This window comes from Perognathus longimembris, chromosome 2, assembly GCF_023159225.1.
Source record: "Perognathus longimembris pacificus isolate PPM17 chromosome 2, ASM2315922v1, whole genome shotgun sequence".
In the NCBI taxonomy this organism is placed as follows: domain Eukaryota; kingdom Metazoa; phylum Chordata; class Mammalia; order Rodentia; family Heteromyidae; genus Perognathus; species Perognathus longimembris.
In genome coordinates, this window is record NC_063162.1 from 26380464 (window position 1) to 26406765 (window position 26302).

The 26302-nt window shown below is 43.1% G+C and overlaps 1 protein-coding gene across 13 annotated transcripts in view; it reads left to right on the forward strand.

Annotated features, from left to right (window-relative positions):
* Sorbs1 (sorbin and SH3 domain containing 1) overlaps window positions 1-26302 on the forward strand; it is a 242222-nt gene that overhangs the window by 150101 nt on the left and 65819 nt on the right. For 9 of the 13 annotated variants that reach the window (XM_048338603.1, XM_048338599.1, XM_048338605.1 and 6 more), the window contains 4 exons: window positions 4673-4817; window positions 8772-8801; window positions 14796-14968; window positions 17228-17291. In XM_048338603.1, coding sequence (XP_048194560.1) covers window positions 4673-4817; window positions 8772-8801; window positions 14796-14968; window positions 17228-17291 — 412 coding nt within the window. Of the gene's footprint in view, window positions 1-1004; window positions 1374-4672; window positions 4818-8771; window positions 8802-14795; window positions 14969-17227; window positions 17292-26302 lie in introns of all 13 variants that reach the window. The other 4 variants (XM_048338598.1, XM_048338604.1, XM_048338600.1 and 1 more) reach the window with 1 other exon arrangement.

Sequence of the window (26302 nt, forward strand, 5' to 3'; positions counted from 1 at the left end):
GAATAAAAAGATCAGCAGCTTATATGTACCCTGTGTCTCCAATAACATTTGCCGAGCGGCATCGGAAAACTCTCGTGTTGCACGTGACTTGGTCAAAGACACTCCCTCTGAGGCTGCAGGCACCCAAGCACCAGCTCCCAGCCTTGTCCCTCAAACAGCCACAGCCGGCACAGGAAAACCACCCCCTATGCTTCCTCTTGACTCTCCCAAGCTATTCTGTGACACCCACATCCATAAAGATGCCTGTAACCCTGGTGAGAGTCCTTCTCTGGGGCCTTGGGCTTCATTCCCAGATGCAGTGAGACCACCTGTGCTAGGCCCCCAGGTTACCTCTGATCTCGAAAACCAGAAGAGCAAAGAACCTTACCTTTTGCAGCCGTGTTATCCAGCCAAGGCAAGAAATGAGGAATATTTGTGTGTCTGCTATACTGTCTTCTTTCCAAACTGATGAGAGCAGCTCATTTGTTCTCTGGGCTGTCCCACCCTCCCTGTCCTCATTAATACTGCTGCGGCTTGAATTCCCAGTTCTCTCTAAACATACTCAGCACAGACCTCTCTTTTCTGTAAATGCGTAAGTATGCCGGAGAATTTGTAGACTAATCATTTGGTGAAATAACACTGTTTCTATTTTGTGACAAGGTGCCAAAGAAATTGTGTTTACTCCCGAGCTTTCGGGCCCTGTACAACAGTTTTGTGGGGCTCAACAAAGCCTGCCTGCCTGCCTGCCTGCTCTGTTGTTCTCTCTCTTTCTCTCATAAAGTGTTAAAACGGATTCAAAAATAGATGGATGGAAAGTAAACTTGGATGGGGCTCCCTGTGTGTCATGGAGTGTCAGGAGGCCAGCTGGCCAGCACCGACTGTCTCATGTACTCTGAGGAAAGGGCACCGATTAAATATTTCTCAGAGTACATCATTCATTGCATGACCAATCTCAAGTGTTTAAATATGGAATTCCTTCCTCCCCGCCATACCCCTTTACGTAATGACCCCCTTATCTCCTGCAGGATGCCACTTCCTCCAGCCCAGCCCAGCCTGAGGTAATAGTTGTCCCTCTCTACCTGGTTAACACTGACAGAGGGCAAGAAGGCACTGCCAGACCTCCAGCATCTCTGGGGCCACTTGGCTGCGATCACACTAGCCCGGCGACCACCCCTGCCACCTCACCTCTGACCTTCCCGACTCTAGATGATTTCATTCCCCCTCATCTGCAGAGGCGGTCCCACCACAGCCAGCCAGCCAGTGCTTGTGGCTCCCCTCCCCCCATTAGCCAGACACCACCATCCTTCTCACCACCACCTCCGCTGGTCCCTCCCATTCCGGAGGACCTCCACAGAGCCTTGGAGCCTGACCTCACGGGAGCTGTCTCAAGTACCGTAAGCTTGCTGGACTTCCCTCCCCCAGCTTTCCTGAATGGCTGCTCCCCAGCAGCAAAACCTCTCCTTCTCACTGAAGTACTAAGTTCTGAGGACGTGTTGGCTGCTGCTGTGCTTATGTGATGACTAGACCTGTGTTTGCTGCTCCTCGAGTGCATGCCTCCCATGTGTGTCTTGTGGGTCGCCTGTGGCTGCTTTCCAGTGCCTCTTCTCTGTCCTCTTGGGAATGTACACCTTCCTGGAAGAGCTTGGTCTTCCCTCTGAGAAATTATCTGTGGCCTTTTCTTTGCCTAGTCCTGTTTTTCATAGGCCGGGCAAGTGTAATGTTGAGAGGAAGAAGCCCAAGGGGTCCTGTGGAAAGCTATCAACGAATGTGGGGCAATGCCCTAAAGACCAGAGAGGTTCTGGGGGAGGAAAGGATTCCTTCATCTGTTGATTTCAGAAATAAGATCTCTTTTTATAATAAAAGTAGCAGTGAGTGTGATTTGAAAATACACACTTAAATTGAACAAAGCCTTGTACAAATGTTAGGACTCTCTGGAAAGACAGGTAGTTGCTAGGACCCTGAAAAGGAAGCCCAGGACCTTGGTGGCAAATGAGTGCATCAGTGATCATGGGCAGCTTAAGGGTCTTGATACCTCTCTCAGGTTTCCTCCTGGAGGGTGAGGATGGTGAACACAGCTGCTTCAAAGAGAAAAACTGAGCCAAGTATGTGAGTCTCCTTTTCCCTCAGGAGTCCTGGGAATTAAAAGAACCTTAATATGTAGTATGGGGGTACAGAGATCTGCTCACAATGTCCTGATAGGGATGGACACAGAGAAGGTGTCTGGTAAATGTTAGCTGTGTTGCTAAGGACATGCCCTAATAAATGAGAAGCCAGAGTCACTCAAAAACATCTGAGTCCACATTCTAAGTGGTATCCTAGGTACCAAAGTACCTAGGTACCTTGACAAATGAGTCAGGACCCCTATTCTCAAGTGGTTTTTTAGGTAGTGTATCATTTCTCAGGGTTAATGTACACTGTATTATCCGAGAGTCCTAGAAGTTAGTTTATATTACTAGAGTTTCTGATTGGGTCTGAGGAGGGGCCCAGGACTCTCATTTGGCCTCAGCCACCCCAGGGGTCCACACCCCAAGAACTGTTGAATCAAGCATCCATAGACATCCCTTTGTGTGAAAAGGTTTGCCTACAATGCATCGTTCATGCGGCTTGTTAAGCCGAAGCTAGTCATGCAGAAAGCAGGAAAGGAAACTCCTTTGGCTTATTAGAGAAATTATAAGGATGCACTGGGCACACTAAAGCTAAGAACTGTTGTATCCTGGGCTAAGCCTTGTCTCAAACCTCTAGTTGCAGCACTACGTCTCTTAAGTATAGGACCAGTCCCAATATGATTCAGGAGTTTAGATGTCCTACCTTTGAGCTTTATAACAACCCTGCTTTAGGCTGATGTGCCTTCTACCAGCTGAACTTCTAGGGAAATTAGAAGCCACACTGGCTTGGGGCACACAGATACATCTTCCCTTAGACACAATATGTTTCTCAAGAGCAGTGGGTAGAGTGAGTCAGGTGCCATTGTAAGATGTTCTATTGTATATGCTATAATATAGAATTTATGTAGTTCTGGGCTTGCCTGTTAAGTTTGTTTTGGGACAGATTAATAGAGACAGTCTCCTCAGTTTTCTGTAGTGTAGCTTTCTCAGAAGTGGGCCTGATAACTTCTACCTTTTGGCCTCAGGTAACAGTAAGAGATTAAAAGAAAACTCTGAATGTCCTTAAGGATGGTGTCTGGGCCATGAGCTGATACCTGCTCCACCTGCAGCTATTTGAGAACATCGGAGAGGATTCATATGGATTCATTCATTTTAGTCAATAATCGTTTTTGTGCTGTTCCAGAAATATGACACAAAGTAAAATTCATAAAATTTACCCAGACATCACACCAGGCATTTCTGCTTCAAAGACCTGTATGCCTGATATTTTGTGTTTCTTTGGTATACTCTAGAGGCTTTTTAAATATGATATTTCTCCTTATTAAATTGGAACAGAGATTAATTAAGAAATTTTCAGTTTGAAAATAGAGTTGAGATGATGCTCTCTGCCTGAATGTTTTACTTGTGAAATGGAGCTGCTGCTTGTAACCGACAATAGTGACTATAGAGGAAACTTCTGGAGGGCAGAGAGATTGGCCAAGACAGTGTTAGTAAAGCTCCCCACTGTGTATCAGGAGCTGTTCCAAGTGCTATAAGCACACACCTTTGCTCTTCTGATGAGCATATTGCCTTGTCACAAAGATGAACTCAAAACATGCCCTATTAGTAGATAACTCCTGTCCGTCACCTGGCATTTTCTGGCGTCTGCTATCTGCAGGGCAGTGTTCTGGGTGGTGACAGAAAGAAGGGGGAGACTTGGTCCTTGTTCCCCAGATATACACAGAGAATATAATAATTGCTTCAAGAGTCATCTTGGCTCTAAGGTTTGTAACTTGTATAGTAGAAACTCTGCAACATATATAGCTAGAGTGGAAGAAGTTGTCTGCATATCCATTCCCTATGAAGTGACTGTTGTCAGGTTTGGGTTTTTGTTGTTGTTGTTAAGAAACAGGCATTATCCTGCTCATGCAGATTAAAATAGTAGTGGTCATTTCATTAGTGCAGAGATTCATTAGTAGAGTTCTTAGGTTTTTAGAGTTAGGATCCTTTCAAGTTCTTACTTCAGGGATAGTCGTCACTCTAGCATTAGAATGAAAAAAAAAATGTAACAGCATGGTAGGATCATATTGATACCTCAGAAGCAAATGCTAGTATAATTGCTCAGAGACTCTCATGCCAAGAGTAGCCTTCTGAAAGAACTGTCACTTAACTCTTCCTTGTTCTTACATTGGTCGTTTTGTGTCCTCACATCTCCCAGTTCTTTACACAGTATGCTAAACTTCCCTGATTTTTCCCACTTGAGCAGCTCTTGTTCTTGGATCACATTTGGAATTGCATGAGTTTTGCATGTTATTCTACTTGGATTGGAATTTGCTTTTTCAGTAACCGGATTGACCCATCAGTCCTACCAGGTGAAAATATTGAATGATGTTGCTGAGACTTTGAGCAACATTCACCTTCCCTCTCTTTCCCCTTACTAATACCAACAAAGCAAACAAGCATTCCAGATTAAACTTCTAACTGGAATTAATGATGTTATGTCTTACTGATTAATTTCCTTTTATAATTTAAGGTACATTTCTTCTCTTTAAAAGTATGAACTCTAGATTTCTTATGTTTATAGTTCTTTATGTTTATTTCCTTTTTAGGCTTCCAGTCCTCTATTAAATGAAGTTTCTTCCTCCCCCATTGGAACTGATTCCCAAGCCTTTCCACCAACTAGCAAGCCATCATCCGCCTACCCCTCCACCACAATTGTCAACCCCACCATTGTGCTCTTACAGCACAATCGAGGTAAGGGAGCTTTCCTGTAGCCCCATCTCCTAATACAGCATAGCCATTCTGTGATAGCTGGGACAAGAATTTTGCCATCCCAAGAAATAGCCCTGTCCTGAGCCACCTGCTCCAGTTTACTCCCTCCCACTTTTCAATTTGGCATGTTGTCAAATGTCTGAGTAAGTAAGCTGGGCACGTGTAAGCATACGAACCATACCTTGGACCAGTGTTCATGGTTCTTCAGAGGATATCACCAAAAAAGGTGAGGCTTTGTTTGGGAAATCTAGATATATCTTTTTAAAGTGGTATCAAGTTCTTCAACTTGATAAATTTCTAGAAAACATAATTTTGAGTACCAAGTCTTAAAAAGAAAACATATTGGGGAGGAAAAATCTCTAAAATATAGAACATGTTTTTATCCAACTAAAACTGAGATGATTGGGTTTTCTCCTAGTGACTCGCTAGCCCTCTTCTTAGAATAGTTACTACCCTGGCTGGGCTGTAGTTTAGCTATACCCTCCAGAACTGAGGATCTTGTGGCTGCCCCACTTGGCCCAGATGTAGGATTCTGTGTAGGGTTTTCATGTGTTATTTTCACAGGTTCTCTGACTGCTCTGGTTGGTTCTGATGCAGTTCTAAATGGGGAGCTGGGTATTGGTGAGACACATGAGCTTTGAGGCAGTAATTGTATATATTGACCCCTGTGCTTTAAGAGTCCAGATGACAGTTCTACATCCCATGTTTTCTTTTTTGGAATCCCATTGTGGAATAAACTTGCCCTTTACAGCATGAATTTTTAGGCTGCCTCCCATTGTAGAAAGGTCTTTTCGGTATCAATTCACAGAACAATGGAGGCTTACCTACTCTGTTCAGAGCTCAAAGCTTGGTTCCACATTTTCCTTTTCTTGATTCCCTTCTCACCTACTTCATAGTTTCCTCCTCATCCTGGCCTCTTCCTCTCTACATTAACATGGATGAGAAAGGAACTACAGTCTATTTTTAATTATTTTCCATACAAAATACAGTTTCCGGCATCTAACTTGAAGACTAGATGCATAAAACATTTTCTCTCACTTAAAATATTCCTACTCAAACTGTAAATAGTTGCTTTGTCAGATTGTTTATATATTTATTTTGTATTCTATGCGGTTCCCATCATTAATTTTCACCTATAATCTGTGTTCTTTAAAAGAAACAAAGGGTCCTAGACCCACAGTAAACTTGTAGGAGCTCATTTTACTTCCAGCTGCACCATCCCCTTTACTGCCAGTAACTCTCCTTGTCTAGAAAATGTTTTTAATGCAAGACAAAGTGAAATTTTGCTTCCCTCTGAGCTTCTTTATGACTTAAAAAAAAATCTAGTCAAGCAGAAGCAAGTTAGTTCCCAAAAGGAAAGGCAATTTTTAAAAAATGGAATTTATTCCCAAGGCAACTTGGTTTTTGGGAAATGCCAAGTGTAATGTCAGTTGCTTCTGCCAAGTCCCTGTGATGACACCTAGTGAGAGGTTTTTGGACACAGGAATGCCTACAGTTCTTTTTTGTTTCTCCCTTGAATAAATGAACTCTTATTTACCCAATTGCCTTTAGTTCAATCCTTTTTCTTTTGGCCAAGTTCTACCTTTGTGTTTAAAAAATCAGAATTGGGTAGCCCTAGAGACACATCCTTCCAGAAAAGGATGCTGGAATTAAATTGTAGCTTTCCATAAAAAGCAAAACCATGGGTTCGCCTGTAGGTAGGGCAGGGGAAATAGAGAAGAACGGAGGAGCCTGACTAGTTACTAGTCGTAAATGGGGTTTAGGACAAGTATTTTGGCACTGCTTTGGAATTTATCCAACCTGGCAGCTCTGCTTTGCCTCTCAGACAGTACCCAAAAGAATAATTGCTTAGCGCTTGCTAAATTTTCTGGGAATGGTAACTTTACTCCACTTAGAAAATCCTAGTTTAAGCATCCTAAAATTTTTTCCTTTTTTTTTTTTTTCAATCCTTAACTGTACCAAGGCGCAGAATGACATGACTGTCCTGCACACCAGCCTCTTTCTATGAGGAATAGACTTGGGTGGGGGGAGGAACTGAGCTTCTGCGTTAGCACTGATTGTGAGCAGCACAGTCTCCTTTCCCTGTTTGTGTGTGTACTCACACGCACGCCTAACATGGGGCTTGAACTCAGGACCTGAGCTTTTTGGATTAAGGCTAGTACTCTACCACTTGAGCCACAGTTGTACTTCCAGCCTTTTGATGGTTAATTGGAGATAAGAGTCTCATGAACTTTCTTCAAACCATGATCCTCAGCTCTTAGCCTCCTGAGTAGCTAGAATTGCAGGTATGAGCCACTGGTGCCCATCTCCTTCCCCTCTTTTGTAGGGTTTCATACCATTGTGTTAGGAGAGCTACTATCGGTATGGGAAGGAGTATTTGAATCGGGAAACTCTCAGGACAAAAGAGGCACCTGGTGCTCATCCTCAGGTTTCAAAGTCTTTACAGTACATTGGATCTTTTGAGTCATGTTGATGTTGCAGAGTTCAAATTCAGGAGCTCTTGGGAGGTGAACAAAATTCTGCATTTTTAGGAAGGTCCTGTGGGTATGTTCCTGCTGCTGGCTGTGGACCACACTGGAGAGGAAGTGTTTGAAGGTCCCCCCATGTTTTCCGTGGACATATGAAGCAGTCTGGGGATCTCCTTGTGCTGCCAACTTCTAACTTTCTGACTAACACCACTGAAAAACAGCTATTACCATCTGTGTGACTTCCTATGAAAGAAAGGCCATGTCATACACCAGAAGTGGAAACAACATAGATGTTTAAACTATATGCATTTGGTTTGGCCAGCTGGTGAGGACCCTGGAAACATCCTAAAGAACAGTTTGGCAATCATAGATCTCTTTTTATACCATAGAGAACCTTGGTATCACAGATTAGAAAACTGAGGCAGAGAGGTTATTCGATTAGCTATTATCTGGCAAGTGCTGGCAGAGTGGAGCCTGGGGCTCAGTTGGGGTTCTTGTCCAGCTGGTGTGAACCCCATCCATGCATCAGAAGTGGGCAACTGCCACATCATGAGCTATGAACTCCCTTCTGCTGTTTACTTCTGGCCTGCACTAATTCCTGTGGGAGGGTGGGAATGTGGCCAGAGGGGATGATGACAGCACCCATGGGCTGGCAAATGCTCTATTTTTATCTATGTGGCTACTTTATATTTAGCAGCTATGGGAGGTAAAGGTCATTTTTGTGTTTATCACACAGCAAGTACACCCAAGAGATGTTGGCCTCCCCGCCACTGTTGCCCAGGAGCATGAGCTACCAGTGGAGCTTTGAATGTGTTAGGGCCAATGAGGGACTTTGTGACTAGAATTTTAAAGAACCCTAGACTATAAGTTGAGAGACTTAGCTTCTGGATTCACATGGTTTCGTGTTATCTTGGTCATATTTAGACCCTTTTGCCGAGGTCTCTTGGCTAATACTGATTTTTTAAAAGGGGTTCTTCTTTACCCTGGACCAGCCAGATGACTGTAGTAGCTAAGGAAATAATTGTACGTAACTGCTAAGTACTATGTGTAAAAGCTCTTAAAACAGGATCAGGAATTGGGCAAGCTCTCAGAAGATGGTGGCTGCCACATCTGTGATTTTCATTACATTTCCCTCAAAAAGTAGCAAGAGATGGATCAACACAGCCCTGTTCATTTGGAACCACAGGAGTCGAGAGTACCCTTCAGTAAAGAGATCATCTTGAGATGACACATAAACTCTGGCAGTCCTATGTCCTGGTGTCAGTCTGCATAACAGGGAGTTGGGAAGCATTACACTTGGATAATGGGAGCCATATCATTAAGCCTGCCCTCTGGCTGAGCTGTATTTTAGCATCGAAATCTAGAGAATAGTGAGGACCAGGGCAGGATCCTAACTTGTTATTCCAGGATGTGTTGGCCTTACCCTGTGCTATATAAATCTCACACTGTTTCTTTTCTTTTCTCACAGAACAGCAGAAACGACTGAGTAGTCTTTCAGGTAAGTGAGAAATTTATTTACCTGTCAATCCTGTTCCTGTCAAAGCCATTTTTTTTTAATCTCCATCCAATGTTCAATCTGCACTGTCTTCTGAGCTTTCCTATGGGTGGGTGACTGTGCTTCTGCTGGACCACAGTGGTGGTGAATAGAGAGGCATAGTTTCTGCATCCTAGAACACAATTAGCAAGGATATCCTGTGGAGCTGTGCTAAGTGCCTTCCTGGGAAGCATTGTATGTTCTAGAGAAAAAGGATTCTGCTGGGGCTGAAATGTTTATGGCAGGCTTCAGAAGAGGATGCCTTTCCATTGGTTTCTGTTTTTTAGGATGTGCACATCAAAAGTTTAAAAATGTTGACAAGTTCTTTCCTTTTGGGGTGACAGACCCAAAACAGCATTGGGTGACACTGGGGTGATAGGTTCAGGAGACAGTCCTCCAGATCAGCAGTGCCTGGAACTACTTCTTGAACTTGTAGTATGATCCTCTGGAGAGTGTGTCAAGGCTTGGTCTTCTGGGCCTTAGCTCTTGATTCTGAAGTAATAAATATGGGTCTGAATTTGCATTTCTAGTCTGCTGCTCTGTGATGCTGATACCTCCCTTTCTGCTGACTTTATTTGATGAGTGGGTCATCAAGGCCAGTGAGAATGGAGAGTGACTTCAAATATAATCAGAGTTCACTCCCAGAGAAAGTGTGCCAGATGGGACAGTGTTGGGATTGGGAGGGAACAAATGTGGAGGCTGAAACTGTAAGAAAAGACAGGAACAATGGTAATTAACCATTTTCTACAAGCTTTCTATGGCCATTCTACTTCATTTGATTTTTTTTTTTTTTGGCAGTGCAGGGGACTGACCCCAGACTTAGCACATGCTAGGCAAGTATTTGCCACTGAGCTACATTCCCAACCTATGCCACTCTACTTTAAAGTCTTCTTCTACCACTAACTCCCAGTACTACTACAGACAGATTATATGATGTCTCTGGGATTCAGGGGCTTTTTGTTTTGTCTGTTTGTTTTTGCAACACTGGGGATTAAACTTAGGGCTTCAGAGTCACAAGCATGATAGGTCCCAACCAGAGTGTCAGGCTTTGGGCTTTTATTCTGAAGGGAAAAGCAGTTGTGTTTTGTTGTTTGTCAAAGATTTCAGTGGAGTCTGCTAATGAACAACTGTGCACTGAGCTTTGGTTCTCACTAAGTACTTATATATGAACTACTGTTTCCAGCAGGGGCCTCTGTTGAGGCCTCACTAACTGAGTTTCTCCTTTGTGTTGGACACTGAGCCAAACTCTGGGCTACATCAGGGAAGTATGATGCACATAGAAAGCTAATGATGTGGAGTGATATCTTGTCATTCTTCTTTAGTTGTGGTATCCTTGTGAGATTCCTTCTCTGGCAGAAGCCACATATTCACAAATGTGCATATGAATGCTGTGGATGAATTCCTGGGTTAAGTATCTCTGATCTGGTGGATAACAGAAGCCATCATTTTCTGAGCAGCTGCTCTATGGCTTCTGCATGACTTTGCCCTATTGCTGCCCTTGTGATTTGGGCAGAGTCTAGGTGGGGAGGACGTAAGGTTGTCACACTCTCAACTTTATCAGAACTTGGCCACAGGACCAGGACAGGCTGTGGTTAAGCTCAAGGTGCCCTTCAATGCCCATCCTGGAGCTGCCACACCCCACTCTACTTCATTCCCTTGGCCCAGCCCAAATTGCTGAACCAGGTGGCTATGGGGGTATGGGAGAGAAAGAGGGGTGGGGGGCTTCCTTGGGGCTCATTCCTGCCTGTGGGAGTTTGAATCAAATCGTAAAATAGGTTAAAAGGCCTCTAACTACATATTAGGAGATTGAGAGTTTTATCATGGCTCTCCCTTCTTGGAGCAGATTGTCCCTGGATAAGTGACTATACTTCTCCTAGCCAGAGTTTCCTTGTGTGGGAAATGGGGGTGCTTGTATGTTTGCCTCTGCCTACAGCAGCTGTTTGTGTGTGATAGAAATGGGGAGAGTGCCTTGCATATTGGAAAGGGCTATGTTCATATAATGGCTTCTCCACTGTGCTATCATAGCTCATCTCCTCAGCTTAAAACAAGCTTGATGCTATCACTGGCCTTGAGCTTTGGGACCAATGATATGTGACAGAATGTGTCCTAAAGTAAGTGCTCTCTGAATATTATTTGCTGTTTACAGGAGGTACCATTTTGGCTAGGCACAGTGGTGCATGCCTGTAGTATTAGCACTTGAGAAGCAAGAGGATCATGGGTTTGAGGACAGCCTGGATTATATAGAGTTCCAGACCATTTGAGCTTCATAATGAGAAGAAGTACCATTTGTCCAGAAGCTTTTGACAGTGAGATGGTTGATTGGGCTGACACTCTCTGTGTATGTCTTAAAGCATGTTAGGCTCCACCTCTAAATACAGCCCCTCTACTCCCAGTGACCTCCACTTCTCATCCAAGCCCTACATTACATAGTTGCCCCTACCTCCCAATATTCTATTTGAATTTTGAATCTATCAATAGATTAAAGTGTTAAGTCTGAACTCTCATGATCTAATCATTTCTGGAAGCAACCTCACTGATGCACTCAGAGGTATGATGTACTAATCTAGGCAATCCACAGTCTGGTCAAATTGACAATCATCATTAACTATCACAAGTGAAGTAGCTCTTTTTTGTAATCCCAACTGCTCAAGATGCAGAGATCTGAAGGATCTTGGTTTAAGGCCAGCCACAGCAAAAAGTTAGCGAGACCCCATTTCAATCAGTAAGTTGGGCTTGGTGAGCACCTGTTATCTCAGCTACATGAGAAACATTGGTAGGAAGGCCTTGGTCCAGGCTGGCCAGGATTTTTTTAAAAGGAAGAATTTATCTGAAAAATAACTAAAGCACATTTGGAGGATCAGACTCAAGGGAACAGAGTACCTTCCTAGTAAGCATGAGGTCCTGAATTCAAACCTCAGTACTGCCAAAAAGGAAAAGATTAATCCCATTGTTGTAGTTTGGGAGTAGAAACTACATGGTGTTCGAACTTGTGTAGTTTAAATTCCCCTTGGGTAGACAGACAGCAACTCAAGATGAGGGCTAGGATGGCACAGGATGGAGAGAAGCCACCCTCTTTTAGCCAGAAAAGTGTGACCATTACTGTCATCTTCAGTCACAGAGTTTTAAGAATGATGAAAATCTATCCGACTTCCTACCTGTAGTTGTATTATCATTTGTTTACTGGCCCAAGACTTTTGTCTTTAAAACTAGGAGGAAACGGGCAAGTGCAGGATCAGTGCTTGACTAATGAGAAGTCCTCATTGTAACACTGATGCCAAAGTGTGGCCCTGTTACCTGAGAGGAAACAGCCCCAAGTCTCACTTTAGGTTTGCACTATGTTAGTTAAAGATAGTACTTTTTTCTTTAGGGGCTGCAGTTCACTGCTCTGTATTATCAGATTCCATTCAGGCATGAGTTAAATCACAAGCTTCCACAGTAAAAATAATTTGGGGCTGATTTTTATAAATCTAAAAAGACTCAAGAAAAACCATGGACAATTAGTCTGAGTTTTGCAGTCAAGTAAATTGCTGCTAGCATCACCTGCCTTAACAATGGTTTAAAATAATTACTCTGGGTCTAGAAACCTTGAGAAGGGTATGTCTGGTTTTCATCATTATCTTAAAGCTGGAGAACTGTGAGTGCTTCTACACAACAGGTGAGGCAGAGCTTGGAACAAGCTCACCTGCCTCTTCTTGGTCTCACTTAGGGAAGGCCTTTCTAGTGGGCAAAGAGTCATCAGAGAGGCAAGTTTAAGGGTAGACACAGGTAGCTTGAAACCTACATGCATGTCCAGGCTTCCTGCCAAATCCTTGGCCTTATGTCAGAATTTCCTGTGAGCATGAGAACTCATACTATGAAGCTTTGAGTCTGTGAAGTTTATGGCAATAATGTCAGGGGTCAGGTTTGCTGAAGCACTCACCAAGCAAAGTATCTCAAAGAATATTTAGAAATAGTTCTGCACTCCTAGATGGAGTGAGTAGAGGTCTTAAAAGTGTGCGTGAAATTGGGCAGAATCACCCTGTTGAATAGACAGAAGGTTGTAAAATGAGTCTGCTGACTTCACCATCCTCTGCTGGTCTCCCCTCCAGACACAGACTCTCTAACTTTGTCAGAACTTTGCATGGGCCCCCAGAACCCCCTGTTTTGCCTGAGTCTCTTCCCCTAGCCAGCACTCTGCTCCTCTCCTCAGCCAGTCAGTAAGCACATTCTGACTTTTGGGACTCGTTTTGAGGCCCTCTATTCTCCCCTCATGGGCTTCACTGATAGAATTGAAAGCTTCCTTGGCCTAAACCTTTTTGCTCCAATCTTTTGACCTCTCTGCTTACTTTCTGATACCCTTCTTCCTCAGTGTTATATTTCCTCTCTACTTCCTGAGTACCACATTTATCCCCTTCCCTGAAATCTGGCGCCTGCCCCTACTGCCCTCCTGAAATCACTCCCTCGGTGTCCTATGACTTTCCTCTTGCTTCTCGAAGGCCTCTTCTTTTGCTTCCATCTCTGGGAAATTTTTTCTTTTCTTTCCCTCCCTCCCTCCCTCCCTCCCTCCCTCCCTCCCTCCCTCCCTCCCTCCCTCCCTCCCTCCCTCCCTCCCTCTCTCCCTCCCTCCCTCCCTCCTTCCCTCCCTTCCCTTCCTTCCTAACATGTTTAACTACCCACATCTTGGAACTCTCTTCTGATTTCATGGCACTTTGATATATGTTCTGATTCATCTCCCCAGATGACTCACACATACATCCGCTTGGGGATCTTCCACTTTTCAGCCTGTATCTGTGGCATCCCTCCGTGTATGACTTCAGACTTTGGCTCTGCCATTATCTCCCTTTGCCGCAGAGCTCTGACATCTCCTTGACATTGGCCATCGCTTTTATGCTGCCACAACTTCACTCTGCCAAGGAGTCTCACCCAAGTCACTCTGTATTTCTCCCAGGGTGCCTCCTGGGAATTTCTACCTCTGTTTCACTGTCTGTTTTCACAAAGTGCAGGAGTTGAGTGCAATGCCCATTCCATAAATTAAGTTAGAGTATTTCAAGGTAACCAAGCATCTGCTGTACTCTTCCCTGTGCCAGGAGCAGCCTGTACTTCCCTTTTCATCTGGTTGGCTTCTCCTTAGACAAGTTGGCTCTGAACCTAAATTTCTCAGCTGAGTGGGACTTTGGCTTTTTTTTATCAGCTCTCATCAACCTAAATTCTCATTGCTGACTCACTTGCTTTTTCTTTCCATTAGAGTTTAAGCTCTCTGAAGGCCAGGATTCTGAGATATTCACTCTCATGTCCACTGGCAAATTCATATGCCTAGGCAGTGGTGCTAAGTAAGTGCCTCTCCAATAAGTGATTGACATAGATTGGAGTAATAGATTACAAGTAGCTGTATATGTACTAGGTGATCTGCATTTTGGCTTAAGCTGTCTTGATAAGTCCTCTCACCACATTACTGTGAGCTTGCCAGGGGAAAAGTATTATTTATCCCTGTTTTCTGTGAGACAACACAAGCAGAGAAAAGTTAAATGACTTCCCCAGATGGAGCAAGAACTTTCCAATAACATTTTGCCAAACTTCTTATAGTTGTAACTCCTTTACAAATTTTTTACAATAGGCAGAACTACTTTGAATGTTCAGAGCACAATGAGCATCTGTAAAACTAGGGTCTGAAAAGTGTTAAAAAATTTTTTTTAGATTTAAAACAATAAATACTTTAGGCTTTCTAGGCCATATGGCCCAAGCTCAGCAATGGTAGCACAAAACCATTTATAAATAATGTATAAACGAACTGGCATGGCTGTGTTCCAGTAAAACTTTCTTTACAAAAACAGGTAGCTGGAGGAGTTTATTGACCCCTGCCCTCAGTAGAACTAGTGCCAGTTGGGAATTAGCAACCACTTTTCCTTAGCTGGGCTGTCTTGGAGTTCTCTGCTTTGGTACTGCCAGAACTTTATCTAATGATCCACTTTTCATTTCTAGATCCTGTCTCAGAGAGAAGATTGGGTGAGCAGGACACAGTACCAACCCAGGAAAAACCCACCTCACCCAGCAAGGCTGCTGAAAAACGAGCGAAGGATGATAACAGGCGGGTGGTGAAGAGTGCACAGGATCTCAGCGATGTGTCCATGGATGAAGTGGGCATCCCACTGCGGGTAAGGAGTTGGACCTCCGATCCTTCTTACACTTCAGCTTAGACAAGAATAAGAGTGTGCAGCTCTGGGTGCCCATGAACCCCGTCCATAGATAAGAGACTTGCGGGAAGGATCCTCGCTGTAGTGCCAGTCCCTAAATGCCAGACCCCTGATCAGCAGTATTCTAGATTTGGTGAACAGTGGCTTTTCCGAAAGTGAGAGTAGGGCTATTAATGTTTCTCCCAGAGAAAAGGAATATCTTGGTAGAACAAGTTAGAGAGGTTTGGGACATGGGAATGCTCAGTGGAGAATGTCCTAGGTGGTCTGCCTTTATTATTCTGTGACGCCCATTCAGCATTTCCTGCTCCAGGACCAGGGCATCTTGGGGAGAGTTTGAGGCCGGTGATCCCTGGTTCTGGATTCAGGAAGATCATCTGTGGATGAACTTTACCTACCACCCAAGTGAGAGACACCAAGGGAGCCACAAAAGATTTAGTCCACCAAGGCCTTCAGGACACAGTGGGTCTAGACAGGCCAGTACTCCTACCAGGTTGCCTTTGAAACCGAGTTCAGATGAATTCCATTCTTCTACATTTGTCCACCAGACCACTGGCTGTAATGTGTCCTCTGTGATTTCTGTTTGGAGAAGGGACTGTTCTTATATCATTTTGAAGGAAGCCAATAGAAACATCTTAGAGCTAAGCCTTGAAGGAACTCTTCTCTGGTCTTCAGTAATAATAGAAGAAGAGAGTGCTAGGCATGAATACAATCCCATTTTGAGGGTACATTATCTCATTTAAACATCACCACTGGTTTGTAGATGGATGTTTTTAGTCAGCTTTGTATCACTTTGGCTGCTCATGAAATAAAGAGAGGTTTATTGTGGCTTGTGGTTCTGGAGTTTCAAATCCAAAACTAAGTGGTCACCTTGCTCTGGGCCTCTGGTGTAGGTGTCACATCTTGACAGGAGCACATGTGGGAGCGAGTGCTCATAGATGAGTCAGGAGGCAGAAAGAGGGAGGATGCGTAGAACCCCAAAGTTCCTTGTGGGACTCATCCTTGTGACCTAAGAACCTCCCACTAGGGCCCACCTTCCTCAATGCCAATGGCATCTCCCCATACCACCATCTTGGGGACAAAGCCTTTATATATGGACCTTTGAGGGACACTCATCCAAATGATAGCCACCAGGAAACAGGAAATCTAGGAAATCCAGGGGTTACAAGCTTGCTCCTGTCATGTTAAGTGGCCCTTCCACTCACCTCTATAACCTCAGACAACTCATTTTAACTCTCCCTGTCTCATTTCTTCATCTGTGAAGTGGGAGTAAAAATACCTGCTATAACCAGCTATATGTCACCTTCCTTGTTTTATTTTTATCTTTAAAAAAAAGGGCCTAGCTTTGTGGTAAAGATGTAAATTCTTGCATTGGTGGCTATAATGGATTACATTTTAATGTATATATTCTAAATCTGGCCTGTGCAAGGTGACTTAGATATATTTATACAGAAGAACGCAGAAAGGCCAGGGATGCAGCATCATAAGCAAATATTCTCCATCTCATAATTTTAGAAAGATTTATTTCAGTTTCTGATAGTGTGTACATATACAGAGAATCTCTCTGAAAATGAAATTTAAGAAAATTACCTTTGTCTTTTTTCAAAAATTGTATCCTTTACCCAAATATGATTCTACAGATTTGTGTCTGAATTTCTTAAGTTGGTCTGTTTTTTCTTAATGTGTGTGTGTGTGTGTGTGTGTGTGTGTGTGTGTGTGTGTGTGTGTGTGTGTGTTAAGGCTTAAACTCGGTACCTGGGTGCTATCTCTGAGCTTTTTCATTCAAGGCTAATGCACTACCACTTTGAGCCACAGCACCACTTATGGTTTTCTAGTGGTTAATTGGAGACAAGAATCTCCTCGACTTCCCTGCCTGAGCTGGCTTTAAACCACGATCCTCAAATCTCAGCTTCCTGAGTAGCTAGGATTATAGGCATGAGCTACCAGCACCCAGGTTTCTTTTGTTTTTTTTAGAGATACAAATGTGGCCAAGTTTTTTTTTTGCCAGTCCTGGGGCTTGAACTCAGGGCCCGAGCACTGTCCCTGGCTTCCTTTTGCTCAAGGCAAGAACTCTACCTCTAAACCCCATTCCCAGCCATGTGGCCAAATTTTGAGTTAAAATATTGTCCTGTCCTTGTTTCATTTTGATTTTGTAATCATGGAAGTTCTGGGATGTGCCAGAAGTTCCATCTCACTTTATCTCCTGCCTTTGTTTTTCTCTAGAATACCGAGAGATCAAAAGACTGGTACAAGACGATGTTTAAACAGATCCACAAATTAAACAGAGGTACTGATTTTCATTTGTAGAAGCTAAGCTGTGCTATGTGCCAATATTTCAGTTGTCGGATATGGACCTGAATTCACTTTGCCTGGACTCTAGGACTGGGTTCTGCAGTTGGGTCCTCTTAGGTACTGGTCTGCCTGAGCCCAGCCCTGTGCTTTTAGATCACAGGAGGGAGGACACACCTATGTGCCTGTATCAGCTTTGGAATTTGAGGTCAGCTCATAGTCCTCCCTCCCAGCTGCTGTGGAATGCAGCGGGCTGAGCCTCGCACTGTACCTGTGCTGCATACTTCTATCTGCCTGGGGTGAGAGCAGCTTTACCGCCCGCCCACCTGCTTCTAGTTTTAGGTACATTCTGTGTCAGCCCATGACTGCCATGTTGGCAAGACAAGTTGAAAAACAAAACAAAAAAACAACCCAGGCTGGGAGTTAAGAAAACTTGTTCTCACCTAGAGTCAGCCCCTCATGCACTCAGGACCTCATGCCAATCACACATTTCTGTGTTGGTTCTGCTTTCCATCCTTAGAGGGATGTCTGGGGTCTACTTTTGGCCTTGTGAAGTAGAATCCATCTCTAAGGCTGTGTTATTATGACAAACAAGCTTCTCCCTCTCGGTGCCAGCCTTAGCAGGTGCCCTGAGAATCAGTCAAGAGCTGACACACTAGAGCCTGCTCAACCTGAGAGGTGTTTCCAAATCAGAGGCCCACTGGGCTGTCAGTGAATGACCCAGCATGGTGGGAAGCCAGTGCTCAGGCAAGTCACAATCCCAGCAGCTCCCATTGCCGCCTATGCTGCCAGTCATCTGATCTCTGCCAGTCAGCAAGGATGTCACTGCCCCAGGGGAAGGATGCTATTCCTCTTGCAGGCAGACCATCCTATCCTTTCCTGTGCCCAAATCCAGTCTGGCCACCTGGTATGAAAGACACATGAAGGTGTCCTGGTCAGTGGGTCCCACCTAAGTCACCAGTCTTTCTGCTTAGCTGTGGATGTTTAGTGTTGAGCATTTTGGGGTCAGTAGTAAATCTGCTATGGCTGGGTGAGATAAGCTCACTCCTGGCAATGCTAATGCTGGATGGCTGTCATCTGTAGGTCAGTTCCACTTACTCCCTAAAGTTGCTGTCCCATTTCCTCCAGCGATATCAGACTCTTCTGTCATCTTCAGACCCAGCTTCAAAAGTCTAAATGCAGGAACAAGTGCATGTATTATGCACAAAACGTCTAATTCTGCCCCATGAGCAGCACTGGATTTCTCATATTATAGCTATTAACTCCACTAAATTACAGTTTCTAAACAAAACTCTACCTACTCTAATGGTTGTCAAAGGTATTTGAAAAATTAAGATTCTACTTGTGTGCCTTGATTCTAATGTCCACAACACAAGCTTTGATTTTAAAAAATCCTGTTAGGATAGTGTTTTCTTTATGTATGACTTATTGTCACACTTAATATGTCTTACTGATAAAAATTGAAAACTTGAAGGTTTGTGCCAAATGATTCTTGCTCATTACAGCCTGATTATATGTAATACTTGGTCCAAGAAAAACAATGATAGTACCTTTTTGGATGTGTCTCAATAATTCAGGCAAAAGACTGGATTTTTCTAAAAGCAGTTTGGATTTCTTTCATATGAGTAATGAAGCTTATTGTGTTCCACAATTCAAGGAGCCTTAAATTGTATGTGGATTCCTACTAGTTCATTGCCTCCATTTGTATCTTCCTCTATTCTCTTTCTCAAACTTGCTCCTCTGCCTAGACACTCCTGAAGAAAACCCTTATTTCCCTACGTACAAATTCCCTGAACTTCCTGAAATCCAGCAAAATTCTGAAGGTACAATCAATTTAGACAGTATATCTGTTGTCATAGCCTTAATTTAGTTCTTAGCTTTCCATTATAAACATAATGGAATTTGGCTTTTAGATATTGTTTTATAGGTTGATTTTGGTTTTTTGTTTTTTGCTGGTGAAAATTTTATTTTACTTATTTGCATGATGTGCTATATTAAAGTAACTAAATCCTTTCTAATTCATTAATCTATTTTAAGTGTGATGCCTGTGTGCTTTAATAACACTAAAATAGGTAACCAATCATTTGATAGAGTCAATTGGGGATCTGTCAGTCCCTCCACTTCATGGTGGATAGTTCCAAAACCCACTACTTTTTTCTGCTGCAGAGGACAACCCTTACACTCCTACCTACCAGTTTCCTGCATCTACTCCTAGTCCTAAATCTGAAGGTAATTAAAGGAAAGTGTGTGCCTTCCTTGTACCAGTGCTGTTACTTTCTTTTTACCTTGGGTTTTTTTCCCTGGTGGCTAAGGACTATCTCCCATTTCGTTCGCTTCCCTCTAACTTTGTGTTTTGTGGTGGTGTTTCACTCCTCTTGGGCTGTATAACCAAAATCTATCCAGATGGTATTTTAATCCTGTTCCCTTAGGGTTTACATGATTAATGGGGCAGTAGCCATCATAGCTTAGTTATAATGTTCAGAACATGTGGGGCTCTGAGAAAAGCTGCCTGAACCAACTACCTAGGGCCTGTTATGTGAGTGTCCTAAGCAGTGATTTGGGGAAGTTGAGCCATTGTGGTGGATGGGCGAGAGGTAGACATGCCAAAGTCTTAACATAGAAATGACTAGGTTCCCATATATGCACTGAGCACCTGTTATGGGCTCTCAGAGTGCCTTTCTTGGAGAATTCCTAAAGAGAGATCTAGGTATAAGATTCAGTCATGGTGGGATATAATATTTTCTGAAAATAAGGATTTGGACCAAGCTTAAAAACATTTCATGAAAGAGTGGGATAGGAATTTGACCTGCTGGGGAAGATAGCCACATCTGTGTCTTAAGAGATTCTTTTTGGCAGTAAAAAAAATCCAGGTGTCAAAGAATCTTAATAAGAGATGAGTTAAGGGAAACCTCTTGGAGACGTCCTATGGACAAAACAATAGCTCCCACTGGACAGGAAGATTGTTTTAGGTTCATCACTGGCAGCACCCTGGACTTCCTTAGTCAGCCTGGCTGTTGGCCTTGAGATAGGGTTTCATGGCTTCTCATTGAGCTCTGTGTCAATGGCCACCATACCCAGCAAATCTGGCTGATGGTAGTACATGCATGTTGGTATACATCAAGTCTGCCAAAAGAGGAAGTAGGGATACTTTTTCTAGAAGTTTGCATGGTAAGAGATGACAGGACAAACTGGCCACATATATTTAGGAATAGACCTAATATATAGTTTTCAAATACCAAAAAAGGAAGAAACAGCTTTAAAGAATAAAAAGGAAAAATGAGGTTAAAGATAAAAAATGCATAATAAAAAAAGATGATTACACTGTAGCACAAGTTCTAAAGTTGTCTTCCCTGGAGATCTTTAAAAATAGGGTAGATTCCATCTCACGCCCCCAACTCTGCCTAGATGACATATCTAGCTAGGCATGTATCACTGATATATTTAGTTTGATAAAGGCTTTTTACAAATGAAGGAAACTGGGTCCTTTTTTAACTTTTGAGAGGTTCTCTGAATTTCTTAATCTGTGGTTTGTGGTTTTGATGTTGTCCATGGGTTCCAACAGGGCATGCTCAGCTCAGTCTGTGGTACTGCCTCCCTATAAATGGCTCTGTCTCTGGACATACCCCTCCCCTACTTCCTTTTTTTTTTTTGGCCAGTCCTGGGCCTTGGACTCAGGGCCTGAGTACTGTCCCTGGCTTCTTCCCGCTCAAGGCTAGCACTCTGCCACTTGAGCCACAGCGCCGCTTCTGGCCATTTTCTGTATATGTGGTGCTGGGGAATCGAACCTAGGGCCTCGTGTATCCGAGGCAGGCACTCTTGCCACTAGGCTATATCCCCAGCCCCGCCCCTACTTCCTTTTAATTGGGATTTGAACTCATGGTCTTGAACTTGCAAGATAAGAACTCTACCACTGAGTCATGTCCTCAGCCCTCACACCCTTCATAAAATAGGAAATATTTATAACTCTTAAGGAAATAAAGACAGATTAGTACCTAACAGGGGCTCTGGCCACTGATCTACTATTTGTTTGTTTTGCTGGTCCTGGGCCTTGAACTCTGGGCACTGTCCCTAAGTGACTTTTTTTCAAGGCTAGCATTCTACCACTTGAGCTGCAGTACCACTTCCAGCTTTTTCTGTGTGATTGATTGGAGAGAGTCTCACGGACTTTCCTGCCTGGTCTGGCTTCGAACTACCATCTTCAGGTCTCAGCCTCCTGAGTAGCTAGGATTACAGGTATGAGCCCCCAACCCCCAGCTTTGGCCATTGACTTTAATGTGCATTACAGAATAAACAACTTCACTGAGAAATGAGTATCCTCACTCCAGAGTCTTATCTCCTGGAGAAAAACTTGTTGATGCTGCTGTTTTGTTTTCATTCCGAGCTTAGAACTAGAATTATCTATCATAAACTTATGAAAGCCTAGCCTGAGAGCTACTGCCTCTGTCTAAATTGTAGTTGTCAATTCAGCATTAAAAAAAAAGACACACATCTAAATATCTTAAAGTTGACTCTCCTAAATAATAAGGAATCATGTGTTTATGCTGCCTTAGCAACCTTCTTTTCTCCCTAGTTAGTGTGCTCAAGTAAACTTCTGGCCAGACTTCTGGAATATAAACAGAATGATCATGTCTCAGTCAATGAGGTTAAAAATGTACTTGGGAAAACAAACTTCTATAAATTCCAGCAAGGAGCAAGCCTTTCCAAGTGTCATATCATCTCTGAGATACTACTTGCAGCAGGCCTTTCCAACTATTCTGTCATCTTTGAGATACTACTTGTATATACTTACCCTCCATTTCATGAAGCTGGAAAGAGGAGGATGGGCTATGAAGAAGATACTCAGAAATACAGCCAGTCCTCCTTTCCCTATGTCCTGTTTTAGGAGATGTCAGTGTAGTGGTTTACACTTTCTCAGCTCTTGGGCATAATCCTATTAATGGTGATAACATGACTGACACCATGGTAATGTATGTCTGCCATTCATTCAGCTCTTACTCAATGCAGTATGAAGCTCTGTGCTAAGCATATCACTGTTACTTCATTTCAGCCTCCCAGTAACCCACTGCAGTGAGTCTTCATTTCATCGATGAAGAATTTGAGGATCAGAGAATTTAAATAATATGTACAAGATCATGTAGTAAGCAGCAGAGTTAGGATTCAAACTCAAGCCAGTGAGTTCCCCAAATGTAGGCTTTTTTCTCAGTTGCACTGCTCTGCTGTTCCTTCTCTGCCCCCAACACACTGTGCACTTGGTTGTCCCTTCCTTGCCTAGCTCTGACACCTCACTTCACCTTCACAGGTGCTTAAGCTGCTATCTTTTGTCTCCTTGGGTAGTGTCTGTAAACATGTAACAAGAATAGCTCCCCGAGTGATGGGTCAGTAGTCAGGATTGAGCCACTGAGATGGAGAAACATTGCTTCTCTCCAGCCCTCCAAAATGAACTACGATATTTGCTTAGATTTAGTTTGGAAAGTGTGGATATAGGACTAGCTTAAGAAATTCAGAGTCAAAGAGTGAGCCTTTCCATTCAGCACTGGTCCATGTGTGGTAGTTCACTTGACACATTGGATGCCAAGAAAACAAGATATTTTTAAATGATGCCTAAAACTCTACAGAAAAATCAAGTGACTGTGTGGTCTGTTGTCTATGGGTAGCCTAACTAGCCATGTCAGCGAGAAGGGCTGTTTGTTGCCAGAGTTGAAGTCCATGGAGCAGCTTTTCCCTGTGGCTTGTGGAAACCTTAGGCCTGCGGTAACATCAAATGTCCTCGTACAGCAACTTAGGATGCTACCACCCCAGGCACCTCCAGGTTATGGAGTCACAGTGGTATGTCTCATACTTATCTTCATTCCTAGATGAGACTGTACCAAGGAAAGACTGATAGCTGGGTGTCGGTGGCTTACACCTGCTCAGGAGACTGAACTCTGAAAATCAAGGTTCAAAGCCAGTATCTCCAAAAAGTAGAGCTGTGGCTCAACTGGTAGAGCTTTAGCTTTGAGCTTTGGTAGAGCTTTGAGAAAAGCTCAGAGGACTGTGCCCAGGCCTTGACTTCAAACTCCAGGACTGACATCATAAAGAATTTAAAAAAAAAATACTTTTTCTCAAGCACAAAAGTACTTAAGATAAAACTCCATTTACCTTGCAGGATTTCTAAGAATAGCCTTATGTTGCATGAGTTCAAGCAGTTGGTTCTGTTGTGAATGGTTGGCTTGGCTAGGACTTGTGCCTCCTGCCCCAAACTCTGGTTAGTACTGCCCAGAGGAGGGGCTGAGCTGCTCAAAGCGGTCACCTTTGCTCTTCTTATGAGAGCTTCCCAGAAGGCCTCTGCCCAGTAAGTGCAAAAGTCTTCGGCTTGCAGAATAGTTAAGAAGCAAAGCAGTTACTCTTTTCTACATTCAGGACATAGGCATCGGCTAGGAACTGAGAATGGTAAGTGTTTTTCAAGCCATGGGTCCTCCCAGACTTTCTCCTTTAGCTCCCTTTTTGGTTCTACCTCATCTCTTCCTCAGTATTCTTTCTTCTGTAGCTACCCTGTATCCTATGTTGGTCTGTTCTTACTCCTTTAAAATTTGTTGTTATGAAAACCTAGATGACCTTGTGAATTTTTCTCCATGCTCGTAGGACTTCTGCCTTTCTTCTCCCTTCCCAGATTCTGCTGTCTTCTCATTATCTTTGACTTCTTCTTCTTTTGTTTTTTTGGTGGGATGTGTATATATGTCTGTCCTTCCTTCTCCTTCTTCCTTCTTTATCCTTGTACTTCCTATGTGTGTGGGAAAAAAACCTGAGAGGAACTATGTTGAACAATGGAAAAAGACCATGGTAACGATGAGCCATTAATATTATAAAAACAATTTTAGGTTTAAAGACCTAAGAAGTATATAAATTAAAACCCCCTTTGTACAACTACTTAAAGATAACAAACATTTTAATAAATAGAAAATTTAAATATACAAAATTGAAAGTTCATTATATAGACAGTGATTATGCTTTACAGTGATTACAAAGTAATAATCTTCAATCAATACTTTCTCCCTTGTCTTGAAGACTTACTGGTTCTTTCAAAAACAAAACAAAGCAGAAAAGCCTAAAGGAAAGTCATTTAGAAGTTCATTTAAAGTCACAGTGGTTGAAATGCAATGATGTGGCTGCTGGCGGTTTCTGGCAGCTTTCTGTCTGTCCTCAAATTGAGCTACCAAGGACAGCCTGCCAAAGCCCAGGGGAGACTTGCTGGAGTGTGAACATCAGAGCCCACCAGGGGTTTTCAGGGTCCTGAAGTGAGTGGTTTATTCGATGAAAGTCCTGTGTATGTTCAAGGTTCCTAGAATAACTGGCATAGTAAGTGCTAAATGTTGGTGCCAAGGTTTAGTGTCTGCTGCTTGGTGTTCGGAGGGGCAAAAACATCATGTGGCTACCATGAGCAGGAATCACAAGGTCCCAGCTCAGCAGAGTCTACTGTGGCATTGTTTTAAAGAACTTTTGGAGAAAAGTGAAGGCAAGCTTTCTGGTGCTAGTTCATGGGCAGCTTCAGAACCATTTTACTTAGTGTATCTCTTAACTATGATTAAACACAGCAAGGGACCGGGGAGAGGCGGACTAGCTCTATTGTAAAGAAATGCAGAGGGATGCCCCTTATACTCAGTTTCCCCAATTCCCTGGCATTTCTAACTGCATACCCATCTTCTTCAGGATAGGCTTGGCTTATCAGGAGAAGGTTTCACATAATCAGCAAGGGGAAGATGTAGCAAGAATGATTCTTTTTTTTTTTTTTTTTGCCAGTCCTGGGGCTTAGACTCAGAGCCTGAGCACTGTCTCTGGTTTCTTTTTGCTCAAGGCTAGCACCCTGCCACTTGAGCCACAGCTCCACTTCTGGCCATTTTCTATATATGTGGTGCTGAGGAATCGAACCCAGGGCTTCCTGTATTCGAGGCAAGCACTTTTGCCACTAGGCAATATTCCCAGCCCCAGCAAGAATGATTCTTACCCAATGTCTTTGGAGACCAGCAAAAAGAAAACTTAGAGTGTAGTAAGGTAACTCAGCAAAGTTTCTTAAACATTTCCCGTGTAGGATGATTGGAAAAAGTAGTACAAAGGCTTCCAGGGCTGGAGATTGGCTTGGACAACAATGCACTTGAGTTTTAAGACAGCACTTTTTTTTTTGGTGGGGGGGGAGGCTTCTGTTATAATAAAAATAATAGAATGCCTACAATCTCTTCACCTTTTCCAGAATTAAACACATGACACTAGGATGAAAGAAAGAAAATCAGCCATCCTAGTGGCAGGATTTAGACGTGACATGAAGTAGCATCAGAAAGACTTTTGAGTCCACTTTTGCTATCTAGTTTTCTTACTGTGTAGCCACAGGAAAATCTTCCTGTCCTCATTGAACACTCATTTCCTTGCTTGTAAAATGAGATATATATGGGGCTGGGGAATATGGCCTAGTGGCAAGAGTGCTTGCCTCGTATTCATGAGGCCCTGGGTTCAATTCCCCAGCACCACATATACAGAAAACGGCCAGAAGCAGCGCTGTGGCTCAAGTGGCAGAGTGCTAGCCTTGAGCAAAAAGAAGCCAGGGACAGTGCTCAGTCCCTGAGTCCAAGCCCTAGGACTGCGCCCCCCCCCCCCAAAAAAAAAGATATTTATTTCTTCCTGGTGTTTTTTTTTTAAACCAGGAGTGAGATGATATTAGTAAATTTTCAGCTCTTTTTAGGTGCTTAATAATGCCTATTGTTGTTTTCTTTCATAAAATGAATTAACTTTTTCTTCTATTAGAAGACACAAATAAAAATTAAAAGAATAAATTATATAATACCTGGAACTTGTCATCATTGCTAAACTTGTTCAGAAGAATCTATTTAACTTCAACTGTGTGCTCCTAAAATGCTGAGATCTGAAATCCATGTTAAATTCTCATTGACACTAAGAAATGAAAATACTCTGCCCTGTGTTAGCGTTGGGTAGCTGTTTCTTTTTCCACTTACATCAAACAAGGAAATAGTGTTAAAGAAC